The following is a 21,570-nucleotide window of genomic DNA, read 5'->3' as shown; positions in this document are numbered from 1 at the left end:
TCATAGAGTTGCATGTATTGTGTAGTAGTTTCCGTCTCATCAATGAACTCCGTAAGCTTGAATTATTCGATGCATACACACAAACAAGAGCATATCCAAAAACAATGCAGAAACACGATAAACATGCGTTGTTTTGGGTCGCATAGTAGTAGTACGCCAAGGAACGGTAGACACTGTAGTGCATGTGTATTTCATAGTAAAGATGCAGCCATAGCATGGGTATAACGGATAAAAGATACTGCCTTTCTTGTAGGTTTTAATGGACAGGCTGTGTCGCATTGATTTTATATTAACACAGACACAGTAATTAACAACAACACACTTAGCATTTACACCAATCTGAATACTCAGATGACGGCACACACTTTAAATACGATATGCATATGATGTTTTTTGCTACTCAAATCCTTTCCAAATATATTACAGTTTCTAAATTTAAATAAATAGATTAAGTTCTTCATTGAATCTTATTGTATAATGCATTAAGTCTTTCTTAACCATAGCTTTCATTTTAAGAATATACAACAAACCAATCCAAGATTAACATTTTCAAAGCATACTCGAATATAAAGCTAAAATGGGATAAGATACATTTTAAATACATAAACTGTAACATTGCATACTTACACGAGGGGATGTCACCGACAAAAATGGTAACAACGGAACCATGTTCACACAGACATTAACAAGATCCACTAGTCTAGCGTTGATCTCTAGATGACATAATAAGAAAAAATATTTTTGTGTATGAACAGCTTTTGTAGACTATGAAAATTACCATTTTATAACATTAACAAGAAACTCAACAATCCTTTTGCCATCTTCAGTCACCCCAAACCAAACATGTGCTGATGACTCTCACACTGAGTGACATGCACAGCATTGTTCATCTAGTAATTCAACAACAGAAGTAACGGTACCACTCTGTAACAGATATCATGACATAATGCTCTTTGTCGCCTGAACCATCATAACCTTTCACTGCAGTTTGCTGAGGAAGTCCAGTAGTGCTTGGTGAAACTCTGTGGGTTTGTCCATGTAGCAGGCGTGGCGTGCCCCCTCCAGCTTCACCACTGTGTTCCTGGGCAGCTGCATGAGATTCTTATGGGACTGTGCACCCAGGTTAGTGTCCAGGGCTCCGTACACAATCAGTGTGGGAGTCTGAAAGGCAAATAGGTAGTAGGTAGAGGGGACAAGAAAACATGACATTAACATATCATGTTATCATGACGTATCTATAAATGTAGGCGGTCTTAAGGACGTTAAACCTGAAATCCGGGACCGAACACAGAACCTTTCTATTTGGTCGAGCCCACCACTAGTATCCTGACCCCCTTTGACCAATACTCAGCGTCACTAAAAGCTGAAATAAAGACTTGTGACTTTGCAATGGTAGCAATTAAACAGAAAAAATACTGAGGGTTCCGCCAAAAAGGATTTGGTGGTTTTGTTAAAAGGTGAATTGTTGACATTGTCTATGTTGAGATTTGAATCAACCATGATGTTTTTTCCCCTCGCCTTCTCTTGTGGTGTAGATGTGTTTCCATATTGGCCGTTTTGGAAATTTGCCATCAATTGACATCCATTATATCCACAAGAATGTTTAGCCGCTTAATTAGCTTCATCTTTGTTTGTCCTACACAGTTTAGCGCATACAAATGGCCCCCGTAGCTTTCTCCAATAGGGCCCACAAACCATCAAACCCACAGGTTTAAATTCTGTCTCCACACCACTGCCCAGACTGAAGAGACTGAATTCTGAATGCAGAGCAAAGTTAAACCCAAAGTCAACAAACACTGAATTTATCTTGACATCATTTAGTAGCCTAGACATTGCTCACCTGAATGTTTTGGTATTGCTGCGGAGTGTAGTTTCGTGTTCCGACGGGAGCGATGGGAATGTAGCCATGGAGCTGCGTGCTGTGCTTGAAGAGGAACGGTAGAGAATAGTGACCGCTCATAGAAGGGCTGAGGAGCACTGCCGTCCGGACGCCAAGCGACTCCATGAAACGCTGAAGGAGGTCCACTCGATTCTGGTCACTTTTCAGTGCATCCGAGTCAGGGGAATTCCCAAATCCTCCCAAACAGACATAATAAACAAACATCATTATTAGAAGATTAATAGATAACACATTGTGGATACAGTTGAATTGAAATGACTTCAATACTTGCTGTAGATAATGAAACCTATTTCCGAGACAGGGGAACAACCAATAACGGCATTACGTTCCATGCTAATAGTCGTATAGACCATTCTAACGATGAGTATTACAAATCTTCTTTCAATGAACGCCATTCATTATGGTCTGATTCTAATTATTGATATGTTTTAATCAATATACAGATATTGAGAGAAGCAAACGTAATAATTTTAGTGCTGTTTGTTAGTTATTCAGTTGGCAATGCATTCCACTTTCACATTAAAGTGTGACAATCTGTACCTGGTAGATCCATAGCCAATGCTTGGAATCCATTAGTCGCTAGTAAAGCAAGGGTACCAAGTTCTTCCCAAGTTTTCGATGAAAAGGCCTGGCCATGCAGAAGGACCACTTGAAGCCTGTTAAAGAATAAATATTTCCATTTGTAATTGGATTTTCTATTATATTATCTTAATGTATTCATTAAAAAACCTGTCGCTAGTATTGGCTACAAAAGCGTTGCAGATCGCACCTCGGCAATATCTGCCTCCCCGATGCATCGATTGGTAAAGCTTCTCGGAAGAACAGCGGGGGGTCTCCGGGAAGCTGACCCGTGCGGATGGACATGTTGATGGTTGGAGCAGGGGGCGGGGAGGTGGCTGCCAGGCCCATCTTCTTGACGTCCAGGGACGGCTCCATGCCGCCGTGCCGGATGGACGGCAGCAATAGATACAGCAATATCGTGGCTGACAGCACCAAGCCCAGTATGACAAGACGATTACGCAAGAAATTCATTTCAGCTTAAGGCTGGATCTGAAATATTAAGTAAAAAAAAAGCAAAATCACACTTGTGATAACAGGGTATGAAGTATTCGAGTAGAAGGAGTTATGCTTGATGTAGGTATACTATACAGTACGGTGGCATTCCAGTATTGATTCCAGATACACCTGAGATCAGATTGGACAATTCCTAATACGATTAAGAATTATATTTAAGAATATACATACCAATAGTTGAGTACTGTGTAAATTATTTCAACGACGGACGATAAACACTTGAATTCTTGCTGGTAGGTACACACTTCATCGTGTTACTGTTTAACGTTATATCGTTTCTCCTATCGGCTGTTAATACTTAGTGATGGTAGAAGTGGAAACTACTACACAATACTCACAGTAAAGACACCGCTTCGTGGTAGAATACTATCGCACTGCCTCAGTGTAAATCCCGTTGTCTCAGACGCTACTTTAGTTTTATTGCACTGCATATTAATGCTGACAGGAAACCACAGCTACACTTTAAATGTTCCGCTCTTATTAATATTATTATTATTAACACACATCACCACAATATTGTAGCACGATACATCCGACACATCACGTTTAGTTATGATTATAGTAATCATTTATTTATGAATCTCAGGTTTAGGAAACGAGCCCCTTGTAAATGGATTGAGCAACATCGGATCATGTACATCGCTGCACAAAACAAACCAAAAGATAACTTCATAACCGGTTCCAGGCAGGCGCTTTGTCATAGTGCAAGTAGACGAAAAGGCTGGCTGAGAGCAGCGCCGTCAATAGGGTGCTGGTGGGTTCCTACAAATGTGGTGTAGGGTGGCAATGAGTGGGCAGAGGGCGGCAAGGGCGTCCCCCAAGTCAGATTGGGGGGTCCATTCCTTATTGGTGGCCTTAGTAGGGTTGGAGAGGGTATGGGATTCTATGCAAAACAGTTTATCGAGGCTAAGGGTGACCAGATTTCTGAGTCCATATATCAACAAAATATCTGATGTTAATTTTTCTGAAACAACAAAAAGGAGACATACTGACCTATTCTTATTATGGTCAATGTTGTAAATCATTTGGCAGTAACCTGCATGCCCTATGGGTCACTGTGATGTGTTTTAATCTTTGGGAAACCAGCCAAAAAGAATCAAAAGTAGGGCCTCGTACGGATAGTTGTTGTATATTATATCGATAATCTGTTTATAATCAGACCTGCTATGGTATAAAGTCGATAAATAGCCCCCGCTTAGCGAGGTCACGTAAAAGCCAATAATCCGATAGACATGAGACTAATTACCAACTGTCTCAAAATGTATACATTCATGAGCAAGCTAGAACCTTTGGGACGTTACCGGGGCAGCTCCAGCCGTGGACAGGCCTCCAGAAAGCAGGGAATGGTCCCCCCAGCCAAGGAGAGCGAGGGTCGCGATCTTCAGAAAGAGGTTGCGGCCTTGTGTTTTGGGGGCCTTGTGGTTTGGGGGCAGTATGGTTTGGGGGCCTTGTGGTTTGGGGGCCGTGTGTTTGGGGGCAGGTCTTTGTACTAAGAAGAGAAGAAGAGACTAGCCCATTAATGACATGCCATTGATAACCTTTGCGAGAGGTGGTTCCATGTTGTTTAGATAATTTATGATGCTATTTTAAACTTAAATAATAGTCTATAAATCCTTTAGTACTTGATAATCTATTTAAGTAAACAATATAATCAGGGTGCGATTTTCCGGTGGGGATGGTGGGGATTATCCCCCCCTCTGGTTTACACGTCCTACCCTCTGCTGAATTATTTTTATCCTCTGTGGGGATAAAAATTATCCCCCCCACCCAAAGTATTTTCACCATTACATCATAATAATTAACAACCAAAATACACAGGGTCCGTCTTCATTTTGAAACATTTTAAAATGTTTCTCAAAATTATCCCCCCCTCTGGTTTTTTCACAAATCGCACCCTGAATATAATATGAAATGAAGTTTCGTTTCAGCTGAATAAATGAAAAGAAAGAAGAAAAATGTTGCTCAAGTCTGCCTAAAAGGGCACGAAATACCCCTGAAAGTTTCTAAAATATTTACCAATGCCCCAAATTGAACTCCTGGTAATAATGGTCTCCTGTGTGAATCACACATCAGTAATTTAATTATATTTATTTTACAAACATGACAAAGTGTTATGGAGAACTGACCTTCATTCAATGAATGTTCATTGATATTAATAACATACACATACGCAAAGGTCTCTGAAAAGTAGAGTCTCCATGATATCACTAGCACCCTTATTTTTGGCTGCAGCGTCTCAGAAAATAGAAAGTGATCAGAATATGGTCACTTGCTGATCAGTTTGGATTCTGATCGGTTGACACTGGAATTGGATATCGTCATATTTAGGAAATAATGTCTAAACAAACAGCCAAACAATAAAATCATGTCTGAACAATAAATCCAAATTGAAGACCTAGGCTTGCCGTAAGGACAGGGTGTGTCCTGTTTGATGGGGAATACTGATTCATGGGGAATACTGAGTCATGGGGAATACTGAGTCATGGGGAATACTGAGTCATGGGGAGTACTGATTCATGGGGAATACAGAGTCATTGGGAATACTGATTCATGGGGAATACTGATTCATGGGGAATACTGAGTCATGGGGAGTACTTATTCATGGGGAATACTGAGTCATGGGGAATACTGATTCATGGGGAATACTGATACATGGGGAATACTGATACATGGGGAACACTGATTCATGGGGAATGCTGATTCATGGGCAATACTTCTTGATTGACTAATAATCAAGTACTTCAATTTGAGGCCAAATTGACCTTTTTTGAATCCTCAACTAGAGTATCCTACCTATGACTTTGAATTTCAATAGGATTAGGGTTCCTGGCATTAACAGGAATTTTGATTATCAATATTTTTTTATTAAAGCTTGCTGTACCAAAGCAATACATGTTCCTTAATACAAACTCAATCTGATTGTCAACTTAACTGAACATCAAATCTGACAGCACTCAGGTCCATTAAAGTTCCAGTTCTCCTTTTTAAATTAAATATAAATCCATATTAAGCATTTCATTATATAAAACCTGATGAGGAGTTAACCACATTTTAGTATATACCATTGTCAACAAATGTGATAATGGAATATTTCTCCTGTTAGTTTTAACTTGATAAATCTGAAACATATCCTGGAAGTAATGTTCAGCATCATCTCATATTTAGTATTCTCCAGTATGTCAGCCAGTTGATGATTTATCATGACCAAATTATAAATTTAATAAATATTAAAAGCCAGCTGAAAATATCCCAGTGCAAATGAGTCACAATTCTTGAGCACAATGCAGAAGATTATGTGCATGAATTAGTACAACCCACCAATCAATAGCTTTAGAATTCATTTGATGTTGGTTTATGACCTGCATTAGTACATCTTAGAGAATCACTGTTGCAGCAAGCTAAAAAATACATCTAAACAAACACGATTTTCGATAGATAAGATGGAATACTAATAATCTGAATCATTAGTTGGACATTTAAATGGGCTTCAGTCTCGATTAAGGCACAATTGTTAATTGATGCCCAGGATATCAATGAACCAGATGCCAAGCTTTAGGATGGCTTTCTAAACCTTGCTTGGATGCATCCGCAAAGCCTTAGATTCTTTGCAGGTAGTAGCAACGATTGGCACATAAAACCTATACGCACACTGTATATCTTACAGTATAAATATATTTATAATATAAAACTGTATAAAAATGCCTCCAAGCTACCTAGCTAATTGCATGTGATGCAATGACAATGTTGATGAGGTCAGTGCCTAGAATAAGGAATTTAGGCAACATTGTCATTGCAACACATGCAACCAACTACCTAGCTAGTTGCACGTGATGCAATGACAATTATGCTGAGGTCACTGCTTAGAAACACAAAATGAAAATCCCCAAATGTCCACCAGAACCTCTTCGCCTCTTCTTTGCATGCATGCTTATTTATTTTGCCAAATAAACTAGGTTCTGGTGGACTTTGGGTTTAATTCTCTGATTCTAAGCACTGACCTTAGTCACCTTCTCATTGCATCACATGCAATGACAATGCATGGGAAATTAAATGAAACTCAACAAAAGTCCTACTGACCTTCTTTGGCTGAATAAATGACCAAACTTGCAATTTGCAGATAAAAAAAGCAAAGGCCCCAAGAAGCATGGCTGCGAGGAACAATGCCTGTGAAGTGTTCAATGTTCACACGTTCTGTGGTGAGCGGCAGTCCATGGTTCAGATGAATGAGGTTCATCTAGATTTGTTTCATAAGGCCTTTGATCCGACGCCCATCTAATTGTATACATCCTCGACATGTAGAGATAACTGATCTTTGATCAGGGTTCGTTCAGTGGAGCAAGAGGAGGAGACCGAGTGGGAAAATAAGACTCAGGGGCCAAGCACCCAGGAATGAGATTGCTCTATTCTCCTCTTTTTCTTTAAGGCCGCAGCCTTCCCCTCTGTATCCACTGTAGCATTGGCACTGGAAATGTCTGCGGAAGTCTACCAACTCTGTCCGGCCTGCCTTACCAGTTACCTTCCATCGCCCGTCCTGCAGTGTAATGCTATGGCTCAGGGGGTTCAGGTGTAGGTATGTGTCGGTGTCGGGAATCCTGCGCAGACAGCGGCCGTGGGAATGACACAGCATGCCACTACACTGCTCGGCCGAGTTGGAGACGTTGAGTAGGTATCGGCCCAGCGGCCCGCGGAGATACTCAGAGAGGCGGGAACAGTTTTCCTAGTAGGGAATGAGAGACGGGATGTTAAGATATTTGGTACACATGGTACGATGGTAGGGGTACGGTGTTGTGAGCAGGTCCCTCACTTTACTGCTCGCATAGCTGGCGTCGCCCCACAGGATGACACCTGCCACTCCCAGTGCGACGCTCTCTCCGATGGTTGATACCAAATCCATCTGCGAGAAACATTGACATGAATTACAATTATTGGTCAGATTAGGACAGGCAGGGGGTTGAACCTTTTGATCAAAGACATGTCACAACTTCTCAGAGCCTGCTTTACACATCAAGATCGAACGGACGGAATGGGAAACATGCTATGCATTCTCATTCTGTGGGAAGATCCACCTACCTCGGTGAGCAGAGTCAGCTCATTGGTATAGGTGGGCCGGGTGTAAACAAACACGGGCCGTGCCACTCCGTCCCCAGTCGACGCCAGGCGCATTCCCTCTTTTACCCTGTGACGCACAAAGTGCCGCCCGGAAGTTGTGGAGCGCAGTACTGAGGCAATGTATATAGAGGGGAACAGTGCCGTGCTCTCAGTCCACAGCCAGCTGAGCTGGTCGTTCCGCTTCTCCTCCAGATCAGGACAGCGGCCGGTGTACCTGTTGGGATCACTGGTGTAGTCATGGTTGTAGCAATCGGGGAACAGGTAGAACCCCCATAACTGGTGTGGCCTCAGGCTTTTGGCAAGTTTCAGAGTCTCCAGCATGAATTTCTGAGCGGACAGCTCAAATTCTTGCTGGGCGACTTTCCCTACCCATTCAGGGAGCCAATCAGGGTTCTTTTGGGCCACCATAAGTCGAGACTTCTCTCTATACACATCCTTGCTGTTCCAGTTTCGAATCCACAGTGGGCGCCATTCCTCCCAGTCGATGACAGCCAGGCCTTTGGACCCTGGCTCCCTTATGTACTTCTTCACGCCCGTCGGTATCTTCTCATAGTGCTGGGAGAGGCTGACGACCTGCGGGAGGCCGCCGTTGACAGCAGTGCCATCGGGCTCATAATAAGGATACAAGCCAAGTCGGTCCTTGTAAAATATTGTGAGGTTCTGTCCAACAAACCCCTCAGTTGGGTATGCCACAATCTGAAATTGCTCCAGAGGAAAGTGTATACCATGACGTGGAAAACAGTCCTTTGTTGGGGCATTCCAGGCCAGGAGAATCGGCTTTTGGGAAAACAATGGCAATCTTGTCTGTTTTAGCTCTTCTGCACAAAGGCCAGTCCAGGGTATGAAAAGGGCTACAAACAACCATGCCACTTGAACACTCAGCGCCCAATGGTTGTTCAATACGTTCGCCATAACTAACCTCTGACGTTTTTCCAGTCTCTGAAATAAAAAACTGCAACGATTACATATGCCAGTAAAAAAAACATTTGATACTTAGCTCTATTTGGTTATTAATATATTTCTGGTAATGGTAAACGAGATTTTGTTTCTTGTAAATGTAGAGACTATACATGGGCCTATAGGTTACTATAAATACACGTCAAATTACGAAATCGAAAAGCATATGCCTAACCTTTCAGTACCTTTCTTTAAAGTGCTCGCACGTTGTCATGATTCTGCTTCTGCTGATGGACACCATTCGGTCGGCTGTGGCATCTCTCTGGCTGGTCACAGAGCATTCATTATCATTTCTAACAACCTTTTTAGGGAACAGATAAGACTGACCTGTTACTTTGAAGTTGTCAGCTAAGACACTTCGGTCTACTATGGTCGCTTTCAAATGACTCGTAAATAACTTCAATTTCCAAACACCCTGCCATGGCGAGAGAATTCCTCATACTTACTTTTTTATTTCAATACATGTCTGTATTACTACGAGCGAACAAGTATCGACGTCCGGAGCAGTGTTGCCATATTGGGCCAGATTCCTCCCCAATCTGGCAACCCTGGCGGATGCGCGCTGCAGCTAGGGTTGCCAGATTGGGCGGGAAATCTGGCCAAATCTGGCAACACTGGTCCGGAGTATGCTCAGCTAGAGGCTGGCGGAAGCGACTCGCCCACCGAGGAAAACAGGGGGGGGGGCATTGGTTTCTCAAGCAGAGGCTGCTGTAAAACCATTACAACTCATATATTGTTGTTTTCATGATCCATACGACTTACTATCGAACTATCGAAAAAAAAAAGTTTGCAGTATCATCTTCATCATACCACACGATTTCAACGTTCCATTTTTCATAATATTTCTGTGCCCGATCCCCCTACACATCTCAGCATATGGTCTGTTCTTCTTCCGCGGTGTTCTATTTAGGTTTGGTCACCAGTGCCTATCGATTAAAGTCGTAGCATATTAAGTATCTATAGTAGTATTTATATATATATATATATATATATATATATATATATATATATATATATATATATATATAATCTAATACTGGCATCTAATAAAACAGCATAACCCGCAAGAGACTTACGGGAAAATCTGAAGTCGAACAGAGGGTCTTCTTTTGCCTGCTATGAGTTCAATTCCAGTTTCAGTCCATTAGGGCGCAGCCGTTTTATAGACCTAATATGACCTCCACCCTTAAGGCCCTCCCTAGAGGGCCTGGAGAGAACCCTGATACTGTCATAACCAAGATGACTGAGCTGATTCAGAGCTGTCTGAATAAAGACAGCAAACACCACGCGCGCGCGCGCGCACACACACACACACACACACACACACACACACACACACACACACACACACACACACAGGACCTAAGTCCATGCTAGTATTGAGTTTTTCTGATGAATATAAACATGAATTATGAGTTCAATGTTTGCTATTTTTGCATAGGAGTGATCCAAGCGTTGTCCAGCAACTAAAGCAAATCAAGGCATGCACGACCACCAGTTCATATAACCTTCTATATCTGAGATATATCTATATATGCTATTTTCTTTTTCAAATATCACATCCTGAATATACAAGCGCACAAATGTAGAGATGTAGTTTTACCAAGGATAATGTTATATTATGTAAAAAAAAAAAAGAAGGGTAAATTACATATTTGAATAATTCTTAATGAAACATTAAATATTGATTAAATCTACTCTGCTCAACACGGTGCCGTTTACCGATGAACCCGTCTACTTTACTTGGGCTGGATGCCTCATGGGCCAGTCCATTATGACCATGAATGTAAAGTTGAACCGACCCATCGTGGTTGGAACTTCCCCAGGACGATGAAATACTTTGAAGCTGCAGAAATCAAAAGGATTTCGTAACATCAATAACTTTAAGTGGATTTTGATGAAGCATTATCCTTTAAGTGGACGTAATAAACCACTTCAATGCTTATTAATTCATTTCTTATTAACCTCTCCCTGCAAGAGCCACCCTCAATTTCCTGTGCAGCTTGTTCTTCTTGTTGCAGTCTTTACTGGTAAAGCCATTACATGTTTCATTAAGACGTTGGATTTGAAAGGTTAATTATTTTCCTTACATGTCCTGAAAGCGGAAATACAATGATGGTAAGAATCCACCCACGTTAATACTGCAAACCAAGATTGTATATGGGCTGTGTTGCACAGCATTTCCTGTGTTTTGAATACTATGTACATCATCGCTTGATGACTCAATCAATAGATTTGCATTCCCACTAACGGTTCTCCATACCTGTTCAGAGACCCTGACCTTCTGGGTTCTCCATACCTGTTCAGAGACCCTGACCTTCTGGGTTCTCCATACCTGTTCAGAGACCCTGACCTTCTGGGTTCTCCATACCTGTTCAGAGATCCTGACCATCAGGGTTCTCCATACCTGTTCAGAGACCCTAAACCTTTATACCAGGAGAAGAGCCTGAATCTTTGGACACCCTGTTCCCCAATCAGGGATTGAAGGGTGGAGGCACCAAGAAGACTCTAAGGGACAACTGCCAAAAATCCCTTCAGTCAGCAGTTTATTTTTTACTCACCGTAGCCCTTAACCTTTTGTGATTAAATTGGTTTGATTCCAGAATTAAATCCATGTTTTCATCAAAATTGGATTGAAGGATAACATGTAGTCTTTGCATAAAATAAGTACAAATAATAGTAAGGGAAATTGTTTTCATTCTGAAAGGACTGCAAAATCCATATCACAGCAATGGAGCAAAAAATAATATTGACAATTATATAATGCAATTATTAGAGTTAAAGTTACGAAGAAGAAGAAAACAAATTTTGCATGAAAAATAAAACAAACCAATTACACATTTTCAATTGTAATATAAATAAAAAATTTATTTGACCAGTTATAAATAAAAAGTGAACTGAGTGAGCCCAAGCAGAAAACAAATGATCTGTTGTTAAACTCAACTGTACATGAGGGCGTCAGACAACCTCTTAACTCAAGCCAAGATCCATCATACATTACAACACATTAAACCACTTCTGAACATATTGGCAGAGAATCGTCCACCTCATAGGGATATTTAGTGTTAAGCAAATGAAGGCTTCATGCAAGGTTGATATTTAAGCAAGTTATATAGGCGTTGCACACATACAATGTACATTTAAGCCTCCCTGCTCTGAAAACCTAAGTTTTGGCCTTGATTAAATTGGATTTTTAATATATATATATATATATATATATATTATAGATATTTATGCTAGAAGCACTTGACACGATAGTGATTTAACAAACAGCTCTTGATTCCTCTCAAATCATACGTGTATCGTTTGTTTTCAGGCCATTATAGAAATTACTGGCCATTATCTCGCCAAAGCCAAAAATGTAATAACCTTTTGCATTATTCTCGAAGTGCATTTCTTCAACAAATTATAAAACAAGAGAAGACCCCGCTGAAATATGGTAAGGAATTTCCTACAATATTCAAAGATCCATAGGCACACTAAACTTAAAATTTAAACTAGGATTCACATAGATGGTAACCCCCTTCTACTGTTTTGTCATCTTTAATACATCATACATTTTTATGGGTGGCCTCTTCTGTGCCCGACACAGATCACGTGACAAACCATGAACATAGTTTGCATGCAGAGGCTTAACATTTTACTAACCAGTCCAGGCAAAGGGCATTAGATATTTGGAGAGGTCATGTTCCAGTGAAGTGCGTGGCTCCCCCACACAGGGAGACGGCAGGACGGAGTTGGCGAGCAGGAAAAGGCTCAGGCATCAAACCTCACAGAGGACGATAGGAAAATCTACATGGATAGAAGGATGTTCCAGCTTTATCATTCCCTGTAGTGAAAAGAGAGCCATTACTTGCTTTGACATGATACATCTTGGGAAAATCTATGTCTGGTCCAGTGAGAAACAATCGATTTTTCTTCCATGCTACACACCTGAGGTATTAGATTTTTTTGAATCCTTTTCAGCTTGGCCTTTTTACGACCATTCTTTGTTACAATTGTCTCTTCGTAAAACTCATGGGCCAAGTCACCATCCTCATCCAAGTACAACGAGCTGCAATACATAAAGTTATTACTAATTGTTTTGAGACAGTCTGCAATACTTTTAACAGCCATGATGTGATACATAATCTGGTGTGGCAGCCTGTATTCACCTCCGTCTTGTAAACACAAATGGCGTTGCACTTGGGAAACGCAGTCTGGTCACCGATTGCTCATTTCCGTCTTTGGTTGCGTCTTCAACAGTACCTGAGCCAGAAAAAGGCCAATATCCTCTTGATTTTGAGCCACTCCCGCCCATCTTCAACTGTGGCACATTCTTTTCTTGGTCACAGGCCTCCTTGTAGTGTTACAGCTTCACTGTGCAGAATAGAACAAGGTACATGTGTTTTAAATAGCATTTTTCATGTTAAATAAAGAAGAAAGGTTAACATTCAGTCTAAGCATAAATTGCGTCAGTATAAAATATGTACAGTTCAACACCAGGACACTTACAATAAAAAATGAGGGGAAACAGACAGAAAACCAACCATCATTAATATGATAAATCAGAGCCCTGTCACGTTAATATGTAATGAAAAAGTGATAACATTTTGAGATGCCTCTTCTAACCTTCAAAGAAAAGTATTCATTCGTTCAGCAGGTATTCAGCAGGCATCACACATGCAATAGTAACCAAAACTAAAATGATCGACAGCACAGTGCAGCCCTCGATCTGCTGCCAGACCCAATGTGAGCTGGATGGGTCGGCTTCCACTGCCTTCAATGTCAACTATGAGTTAAACATAAAGCAGAGATCACACACTGGACTTTGACCAGTCGTTAAACTACACATATTAAACAACTACCATGATAACCTCACTTTATAGGGCATTGCTTGATCACTCTCTGGCTAGCTAGCCTACCTCAAAACGCTACACAGGGCATCTGGTTAAATTCACCCTTAAGGAAGGAGACTCATGCAGAAGAACGTTGTCACCTTGGGTATATCCAATATATCCGTGTTGAATCACCTGCACCAGCACTAGTTTCTAGGGTCGTATTTTGAATCGGTAGTTAAATAGCTGTTTTGATCATTTCCATCTAAGCTACACACAAGCTACCGCTGTAAGCTAACCGGATGCAATCCTTCTTTGGTTCTCTTGTTCCAGGGGCCGGAAGCGCCTTCATTTGTAATTCCGCCACCAAGCGGCAAGGGTGGGAATCGGTGGATGTACGAGACATCAAAACGATTGCTATATACATGCATCTATTACTTTTTAAATATAAGGCTTTATAAGACAACAGCTATTATGCCACCAATCTACTAGAGAAGTTTTTATTTAAAATGTTGCAATATATTCTCAATATCTCTCTCATTCCTCAAAGACAAGAATGACAATACATATTATGTGCAATACAGTTGCAATTGTGTGAAACCCAATATTAATCAACATGAGCCATCTTGTATACTGTAAACAAAAGATAACAAGTCTCAAATGTGCGGAAACCTTTTAAATAATTTATTTTTCAATTTAAACAGCATCTCAAGCAATTCTCTCAAAAAATGTAACAACATTCCTCTCAAGTCTAGACCCCATCCCTCTTAAATGTGCTGTAGGTAGGCTTTAAGAGCTATCATTTAATATAACCGTAGCCATTAGGAGCTAATAGTCAGTGAAGTGCTGTGAGAATGTCTGTTGGAGCACCCTGTCTATGCATGAGCCAATTCAGCTTTTGTAACACTCCTAACTAAGTTCTGACTAATCAGTGCAGCCCTGATTGGCTTGAGGAATCCATCTTGCCTGTCAATCACAAGTGAGTCAATGCAACACTCCTCAATGGCAGTGAAACGTATGGAGGAAGGGAGCTGAGAGGAGGGCACTTATTTGGGGTTGTTCAGTTTCTTGCCCTTTTCTGCACTATCTTTTTACAACTCTCAGATCTTTACTACGGCACATTTTATCTCTGCTCAGGTAAGAACACCCTTTTTACTTTAACACTGTGTCTTTATACAACCTGTTTCACAGTTAGCAGCATTATACACTACAGTCTGTTTACTCCTGATTGGATTCCCTGCGATAGGATCTCAATGCGGCTCTGGGTGTTACTCCCTGAAGTAAAGATGCAAGTGTTAAACATTCCCAATGTGGTTGCAGTTCTCACAACATCATCGATAAAGATCTCACTCTGTAGCTTCATTAAGCTGCACCATCAACACAATGTGAGCGCACTGCCTTGCTCACTGACTTGGCCGCAAGTCTACAGTAATTGGCCACCCTCTTGGCTATGAAGCCAGGAAGGTAAACCACAGACTCATTCAATCTTCTGGAAGTAATAGAAGGAATTAATTTAATGGAACATCCTTTTCTGATGCTTAATGCACACCTTGATAACCCTGAATAATATAAGAGGTAAAATACGGATTTCTGTTATCGCTTTAAATTAATATTCTTTACAAAAAGGTGCTTTGAGGTCATAATTCTGATTGCATTATGCTGCAGAAGAGGCTAAATACCCACTGATTGGCCAGCCATTTTCCGGACAGCCCTGTGCACTGACCCGTCAGACTGCTTCAACACAGTATGCTGACCCCTGACATGGCCTGCTTTATCTCCTCTCTGGCGAGGGCATAGCGTTTGACTATCTGACGGATGTGCACCTCTTCCTCGCGTTGAAGCATCCGCAGGAAGTTGCACAGCTCAGGAAAGCTGAAAGCATCCCACTGTAAGAAATACAAAAGGATTTTAAATGACACATTGTAGCACACGGTATGGATGCCCTCTGGGGCCACGTGGGTTGACACTTGAAACATACATTTATGTCGCCCGTGTCATTCTCTTTCAGAACCAGGCTCAGAGCTTTCTCCCCAGGGCCAGCACATAGGCGTAAGTGTAAGGGGCATGCGTCGTCAGACAACTTACGGAGGTACACTGTGAATAAAAAAAACAAGGAAATCGACTGGTGAACATAGGAAGAGCTAGCATGTCTAAGTTTGTCCAATTCACCAAATCATTAGCCTCATAGCTTAATGGCCTAAGTCATATTTGAAGGTACATTTTGTATTTAGCGTCAAAATTGCCTCAGTCAAATTGATGACCTAGGCAGATAGTGATTATTGAATGTAAAAAGCACTGATTGGCTTAGGATATAGCCAATGAGTTTCAGTTAATCAACAGCGTGAGGAGTGTAGTTAGTTGACCTATCATAATTTGGCCAAAATATGACTGAGGCAATTATGCTACGAAAGATAACGAAATGTTAAGTGTAATAACACATTGCATAGTTTCACCTTGATTCTGACGCTCCGTTCGTTCAAACAGGGCAAATTTCGCGGGGTTGTCCACCACAGTGAACTTGTTGAGCAGGGCCTGGATGACTTCCCGTGCACGGGTCAGGGAGCTGATGTGCAGGTGCTTGGCACTATCTCTCGGGAGGTAAAATGACGTCCTCCGCGTCGAGGCTTGTCCTTCTTGTGTCAGAGACAGTTTGCGTGGCAACGGCAGAGAAATCGGACGAGCGAGCTGAAACTGCACCCTTATGAACCCTGTGTATGATCCGTCCTTATTCTGCAAAGATCATCATGAACATTGAAAAGCACAACATCTAGGCTCCAAGGCAACCTTACTTCCGTATACATGAATGTGCAGAAAGAATGAAGAACAGCTTCACTTACGTTCACCATGAAGTGATTGTTGTTGATCTGGGCATTGTATTCCTTTATCTTCTGCTGGATTTCACCAATAGTCAATTCTTGCTTTCCCCATTCAATCTGTTCATCCTGAAATAGAAGAGACGAAAGGGATACAAATCATTTCAATGTAAAAAAAAAGCTGTACAATTGTGATTTTGCCTTCTCTTAAATGATTGGTATATTAGTGTCCTCACAAAATGAATCAATGTATTTGTTGACGAATGGAGAACTGAGTGGCAGTGGAAGATTTGTCCCAATCTGCCTTTTGGTGTGTGTGTGTGTGTGTGTGTGTGTGTGTGTGTGTGTGTGTGTGTGTGTGTGTGGAGTTTAAGGGCAGCTGTGGTAGATTTAAAAATAAAAACGTGACTTGAGAGGGTGATCAAATTGTCCTTGCCTTGCCTATTCATGGTGCCCTCAGTAAAATGGTTCTTACCACGTTTGTGTCTGTCTCTATGGCATCTACAGACAGATCTTACCACGTTTGTGTCTGTCTCTATGGCATCTACAGACAGATCTGCTGGCTCTGGCGCCAAATGGCCCCCTGCACTGCAGTCCAGCTGAATGAACGGCCGGCAGCGGTCGTGACAGATGTATCTGCAGTCTGACAGGGGAGAGGAGTCACAGTTAGACAAGAGACTAGTTATTGAGTAGCTGATTAATGTTAAATGTTAGACTTAGTTAATGGTTCAAATATATGACTGATATAGCCAAAAAAGTAGTCAACAGCTTAATCCATTACATATCATGTTTAAACTATGGTGACTGTCGGAAATATAGTGTTTTTGAGCCTCTGGATGTGTTTCACATCAAAGTATTATCACTACTACCAGTCAACCCATACATTTGAGAGTGAGGCTTCCTGGAGCCTCACTCTCACATGTATCACATTTAATTATCTCATCTGAGATAATTCTATTGATTGGGCAAAGAGACATGGATAAAGTAGTAGTCCTCTATAGTATTGAAGGAAAAAGAACTAAAATGGTATGCTTACAAAGTTGATTCAGAAAAATGTACTTTGGTTAAAGTCTTCCATAAAATATCCTACACATCAATGTAACAAAGTATTTGATAAAGCAATATATTGAATGGAATCACAGTCAACTCATAACCAGAAAATGCTCAACATTGTTGACAATACAGTTTTGGAAAGTCGAAGCGTTCCTTCTTGTTAATATTGAAAGAGTGATCCAATGAGGAACAATGATTAAGCCCCTTTTCCTTGTCAAAAAGTATATTATGCAAATAAATGTATGCAAAATAGCTGAGAGAGACACAATCACACACACACACACACACACACATAGTTAATCATTGCCATAATCCCCTTTATTTTTTAGAAGCCTACACCACAGAGAGACGGTGTATTGGGTTCTGTTTTTAGAAGCCTACACCACAGAGAGATGGTGTATTGGGTTCTGTTTTTAGAAGCCTACACCACAGAGAGACGGTGTATTGGGTTCTGTTTTTAGAAGCCTACACCACAGAGAGACGGTGTATTGGGTTCTGTTTTTAGAAGCCTACACCACAGAGAGACGGTGTATTGGGTTCTGTTTTTAGAAGCCTACACCACAGAGAGACGGTGTATTGGGTTCTGTTTTTAGAAGCCTACACCACAGAGAGACGGTGTATTGGGTTCTGTTTTTAGAAGCCTACACCACAGAGACGGTGTATTGGGTTCTGTTTTTAGAAACCTACACCACAGAGAGACGGTGTATTGGGTTCTGTTTTTAGAAGCCTACACCACAGAGAGACGGTGTATTGGGTTCTGTTTTTAGAAGCCTACACCACAGAGAGACGGTGTATTGGGTTCTGTTTTTAGAAGCCTACACCACAGAGAGACGGTGTATTGGGTTCTGTTTTTAGAAGCCAACACCACAGAGAGACGGTGTATTGGGTTCTGTTTTTAGAAGCCTACACCACAGAGAGACGGTGTATTGGGTTCTGTTTTTAGAAGCCTACACCACAGAGAGACGGTGTATTGGGTTCTGTTTTTAGAAGCCTACACCACAGAGAGACGGTGTATTGGGTTCTGTTTTTAGAAGCCTACACCACAGAGACGGTGTATTGGGTTCTGTTTTTAGAAGCCTACACCACAGAGAGACGGTGTATTGGGTTCTGTTTTTAGAAGCCTACACCACAGAGAGACGGTGTATTGGGTTCTGTTTTTAGAAGCCTACACCACAGAGAGACGGTGTATTGGGTTCTGTTTTTAGAAGCCTACACCACAGAGAGACGGTGTATTGGGTTCTGTTTTTAGAAGCCTACACCACAGAGAGACGGTGTATTGGGTTCTGTTTTTAGAAGCCTACACCACAGAGAGACGGTGTATTGGGTTCTGTTTTTAGAAGCCTACACCACAGAGAGACGGTGTATTGGGTTCTGTTTTTAGAAACCTACACCACAGAGAGACGGTGTATTGGGTTCTGTTTTTAGAAGCCTACACCACAGAGAGACGGTGTATTGGGTTCTGTTTTTAGAAGCCTACACCACAGAGAGACGGTGTATTGGGTTCTGTTTTTAGAAGCCTACACCACAGAGAGACGGTGTATTGGGTTCTGTTTTTAGAAGCCTACACCACAGAGAGACGGTGTATTGGGTTCTGTTTTTAGAAGCCTACACCACAGAGAGACGGTGTATTGGGTTCTGTTTTTAGAAGCCTACACCACAGAGAGACGGTGTATTGGGTTCTGTTTTTAGAAGCCTACACCACAGAGAGACGGTGTATTGGGTTCTGTTTTTAGAAGCCTACACCACAGAGAGACGGTGTATTGGGTTCTGTTTTTAGAAGCCTACACCACAGAGAGACGGTGTATTGGGTTCTGTTTTTAGAAGCCTACACCACAGAGAGACGGTGTATTGGGTTCTGTTTATAGAAGCCTACACCACAGAGAGACGGTGTATTGGGTTCTGTTTTTAGAAGCCTACACCACAGAGAGACGGTGTATTGGGTTCTGTTTTTAGAAGCCTACACCACAGAGAGACGGTGTATTGGGTTCTGTTTTTAGAAGCCTACACCACAGAGAGACGGTGTATTGGGTTCTGTTTTTAGAAGCCTACACCACAGAGAGACGGTGTATTGGGTTCTGTTTTTAGAAGCCTACACCACAGAGAGACGGTGTATTGGGTTCTGTTTTTAGAAGCCTACACCACAGAGAGACGGTGTATTGGGTTCTGTTTTTAGAAGCCTACACCACAGAGAGACGGTGTATTGGGTTCTGTTTATAGAAGCCTACACCACAGAGAGACGGTGTATTGGGTTCTGTTTTTAGAAGCCTACACCACAGAGAGACGGTGTATTGGGTTCTGTTTTTAGAAGCCTACACCACAGAGAGACGGTGTATTGGGTTCTGTTTATAGAAGCCTACACCACAGAGAGACGGTGTATTGGGTTCTGTTTTTAGAAGCCTACACCACAGAGAGACGGTGTATTGGGTTCTGTTTTTAGAAGCCTACACCACAGAGAGACGGTGTATTGGGTTCTGTTTTTAGAAGCCTACACCACAGAGAGACGGTGTATTGGGTTCTGTTTTTAGAAGCCTACACCACAGAGAGACGGTGTATTGGGTTCTGTTTTTAGAAGCCTACACCACAGAGAGACGGTGTATTGGGTTCTGTTTTTAGAAGCCTACACCACAGAGAGACGGTGTATTGGGTTCTGTTTTTAGAAGCCTACACCACAGAGAGACGGCTCACGTCGTAACTCACTTGCGCAGCAGAGGCTCTGCTTGTAGAGACCCCAGACGAACTCTCCACACAGGTCGCACCAGGTCAGATGGGTGTAGCTGCAGGGCAGGAAGTCATGGCCCTTCCCGGCGTCCCTCGGATGGAAGAGGGGCCCTTCAACGCTTGCCGCGCCGCCTACCAGGCGCACCACGTTGGAGCGTAGCGGCGGGCCGGCGGCTGACGTAGGCCCAACTAGCGTGGCCTGCGGAGCGGCCAGCTCGATGGGCTCATCAGCGCTGAGGTCCTTTAGCTCGATACACTCACATTTAGACATGCTTCAACCGGGCACCGGACCGGAGCATCCTGCTCCGCGAAGGGAACTCATGAATCCAAATGCATCCACTCAGAGGGCCTTGGAGATGTGTGATGATGAGCCAGTGAAACTGTACTTTATTAATTCCAGACAGGATGGAGGATGAGGAAGCAGACAGGAAATGAGCACCAGGGTTTTACTCATTTAGACCATTGCTGTTGAATGTTGTTCTGCTTAAACCGGTTCTGAAAGAAGACACGTTTTTTATTATTAGCTGGTCACTGAAAGAGGACACTATACACTTCTTATATGCTTTTCCGGAAAGGGCATTACGACATAGTGAGTGAATGTTGACGGCTTCATGGAGAAAGGGATAGGCTGTGATTTATGTCAGGATTACTCACATTGCACATGATTATATGTTGCTCTGTAAAGGAGGCATGTGGAAAACAGTATTCTGTGCAATATGAATAAGAATCCAATATTTTCAATCATTGCATAATTGAAAGGAACATAATTCTATCTAAATTTGCTCATATAACAATTATAATTAATAAACGTAATATATTGACCTACTAAAATCTACATTTGTAAAAGGGATGAGTTCATTAGTTTTAAATGATAATCAGTGCCATGTGATCAGCTGCTGTAGGCCTTCCTTCATGAGTTCTCCTGTGCGACTCCACTGTGAGTTGAATCTGAACAATCGCTCTGCCTGCCAAGTGGGTCAGCGCCCGTTACAATGATATTCACACAGAGCGAACAAGTGCACATTGTAACTAGAATCGACATTAAGTTACCTGGAAGTGTTACTGCGAGTTACTTTTAGATGTTGGTCGTTGTTTATAACGTATAAGCACTTTATTCGGTCGTTCAACC

At 41.8% G+C, this 21,570-nt stretch overlaps 4 protein-coding genes across 12 annotated transcripts; all 4 read right to left on the bottom strand.

Moving 5' to 3' along the window:
- Positions 1–259: 259 nt before the first annotated feature.
- Positions 260–3,400, bottom strand: abhd14a (abhydrolase domain containing 14A). Of its 3 annotated transcripts, none has more exons than XM_079741713.1 (5): positions 3,313–3,400; positions 2,670–2,950; positions 2,441–2,556; positions 1,841–2,076; positions 260–1,161 (listed from the first exon to the last, which is right to left on the bottom strand). In XM_079741713.1, exons 2-5 carry the CDS (start codon positions 2,930–2,932, stop codon positions 979–981), a joined length of 798 nt encoding a protein of 265 aa, XP_079597839.1. In that variant the 5' UTR covers positions 2,933–2,950; positions 3,313–3,400; the 3' UTR covers positions 260–978. The 3 variants fall into 3 exon arrangements, with proteins under 3 accessions (XP_079597839.1, XP_079597838.1, XP_079597840.1); XM_079741712.1 differs by having other exon boundaries at positions 3,146–3,383; XM_079741714.1 differs by having other exon boundaries at positions 2,670–2,883; positions 3,146–3,383.
- Positions 3,401–5,141: 1,741 nt separating this feature from the next.
- On the bottom strand, positions 5,142–10,169 carry LOC307078987 (hyaluronidase-2-like). Of its 3 annotated transcripts, XM_079741033.1 has the most exons (5): positions 10,117–10,169; positions 9,226–9,306; positions 8,045–9,022; positions 7,779–7,868; positions 5,142–7,691 (listed from the first exon to the last, which is right to left on the bottom strand). In XM_079741033.1, the coding sequence occupies exons 3-5, from the start codon at positions 8,993–8,995 to the stop codon at positions 7,302–7,304; spliced, it is 1,431 nt and encodes a 476-aa protein (XP_079597159.1). In that variant the 5' UTR covers positions 8,996–9,022; positions 9,226–9,306; positions 10,117–10,169; the 3' UTR covers positions 5,142–7,301. The 3 variants fall into 3 exon arrangements, with proteins under 3 accessions (XP_079597159.1, XP_079597158.1, XP_079597157.1); XM_079741032.1 differs by lacking the exon at positions 10,117–10,169 and having other exon boundaries at positions 9,216–9,486; XM_079741031.1 differs by lacking the exon at positions 10,117–10,169 and having other exon boundaries at positions 9,226–9,486.
- A 1,634-nt stretch (positions 10,170–11,803) lies between these two features.
- tusc2b (tumor suppressor 2, mitochondrial calcium regulator b) lies at positions 11,804–14,155 on the bottom strand. 5 transcript variants are annotated; one of them, XM_079740992.1, is made up of 4 exons: positions 13,945–14,155; positions 13,195–13,399; positions 12,974–13,094; positions 11,804–12,869 (listed from the first exon to the last, which is right to left on the bottom strand). In XM_079740992.1, the coding sequence occupies exons 2-4, from the start codon at positions 13,338–13,340 to the stop codon at positions 12,804–12,806; spliced, it is 333 nt and encodes a 110-aa protein (XP_079597118.1). In that variant the 5' UTR covers positions 13,341–13,399; positions 13,945–14,155; the 3' UTR covers positions 11,804–12,803. The 5 variants fall into 5 exon arrangements, with proteins under 5 accessions (XP_079597118.1, XP_079597119.1, XP_079597117.1 ...); XM_079740993.1 differs by having other exon boundaries at positions 13,981–14,155; XM_079740991.1 differs by having other exon boundaries at positions 14,019–14,155.
- A 1,438-nt stretch (positions 14,156–15,593) lies between these two features.
- Positions 15,594–20,712, bottom strand: rassf1 (Ras association domain family member 1; the record flags this gene model as incomplete). Its single annotated transcript, XM_079741197.1, has 6 exons — positions 15,594–15,743; positions 15,836–15,951; positions 16,311–16,587; positions 16,695–16,799; positions 17,189–17,313; positions 20,421–20,712. 6 exons carry the CDS (start codon positions 20,710–20,712, stop codon positions 15,594–15,596), a joined length of 1,065 nt encoding a protein of 354 aa, XP_079597323.1.
- Positions 20,713–21,570: the final 858 nt, after the last annotated feature.

This window comes from Pollachius pollachius (genome assembly GCF_949987615.1).
Source record: "Pollachius pollachius genome assembly, chromosome: 8".
NCBI lineage: Eukaryota > Metazoa > Chordata > Actinopteri > Gadiformes > Gadidae > Pollachius > Pollachius pollachius.
The sequence above is the reverse complement of the archived record's forward strand: the minus strand, read 5'-3'. Positions and strand labels throughout refer to the sequence as shown.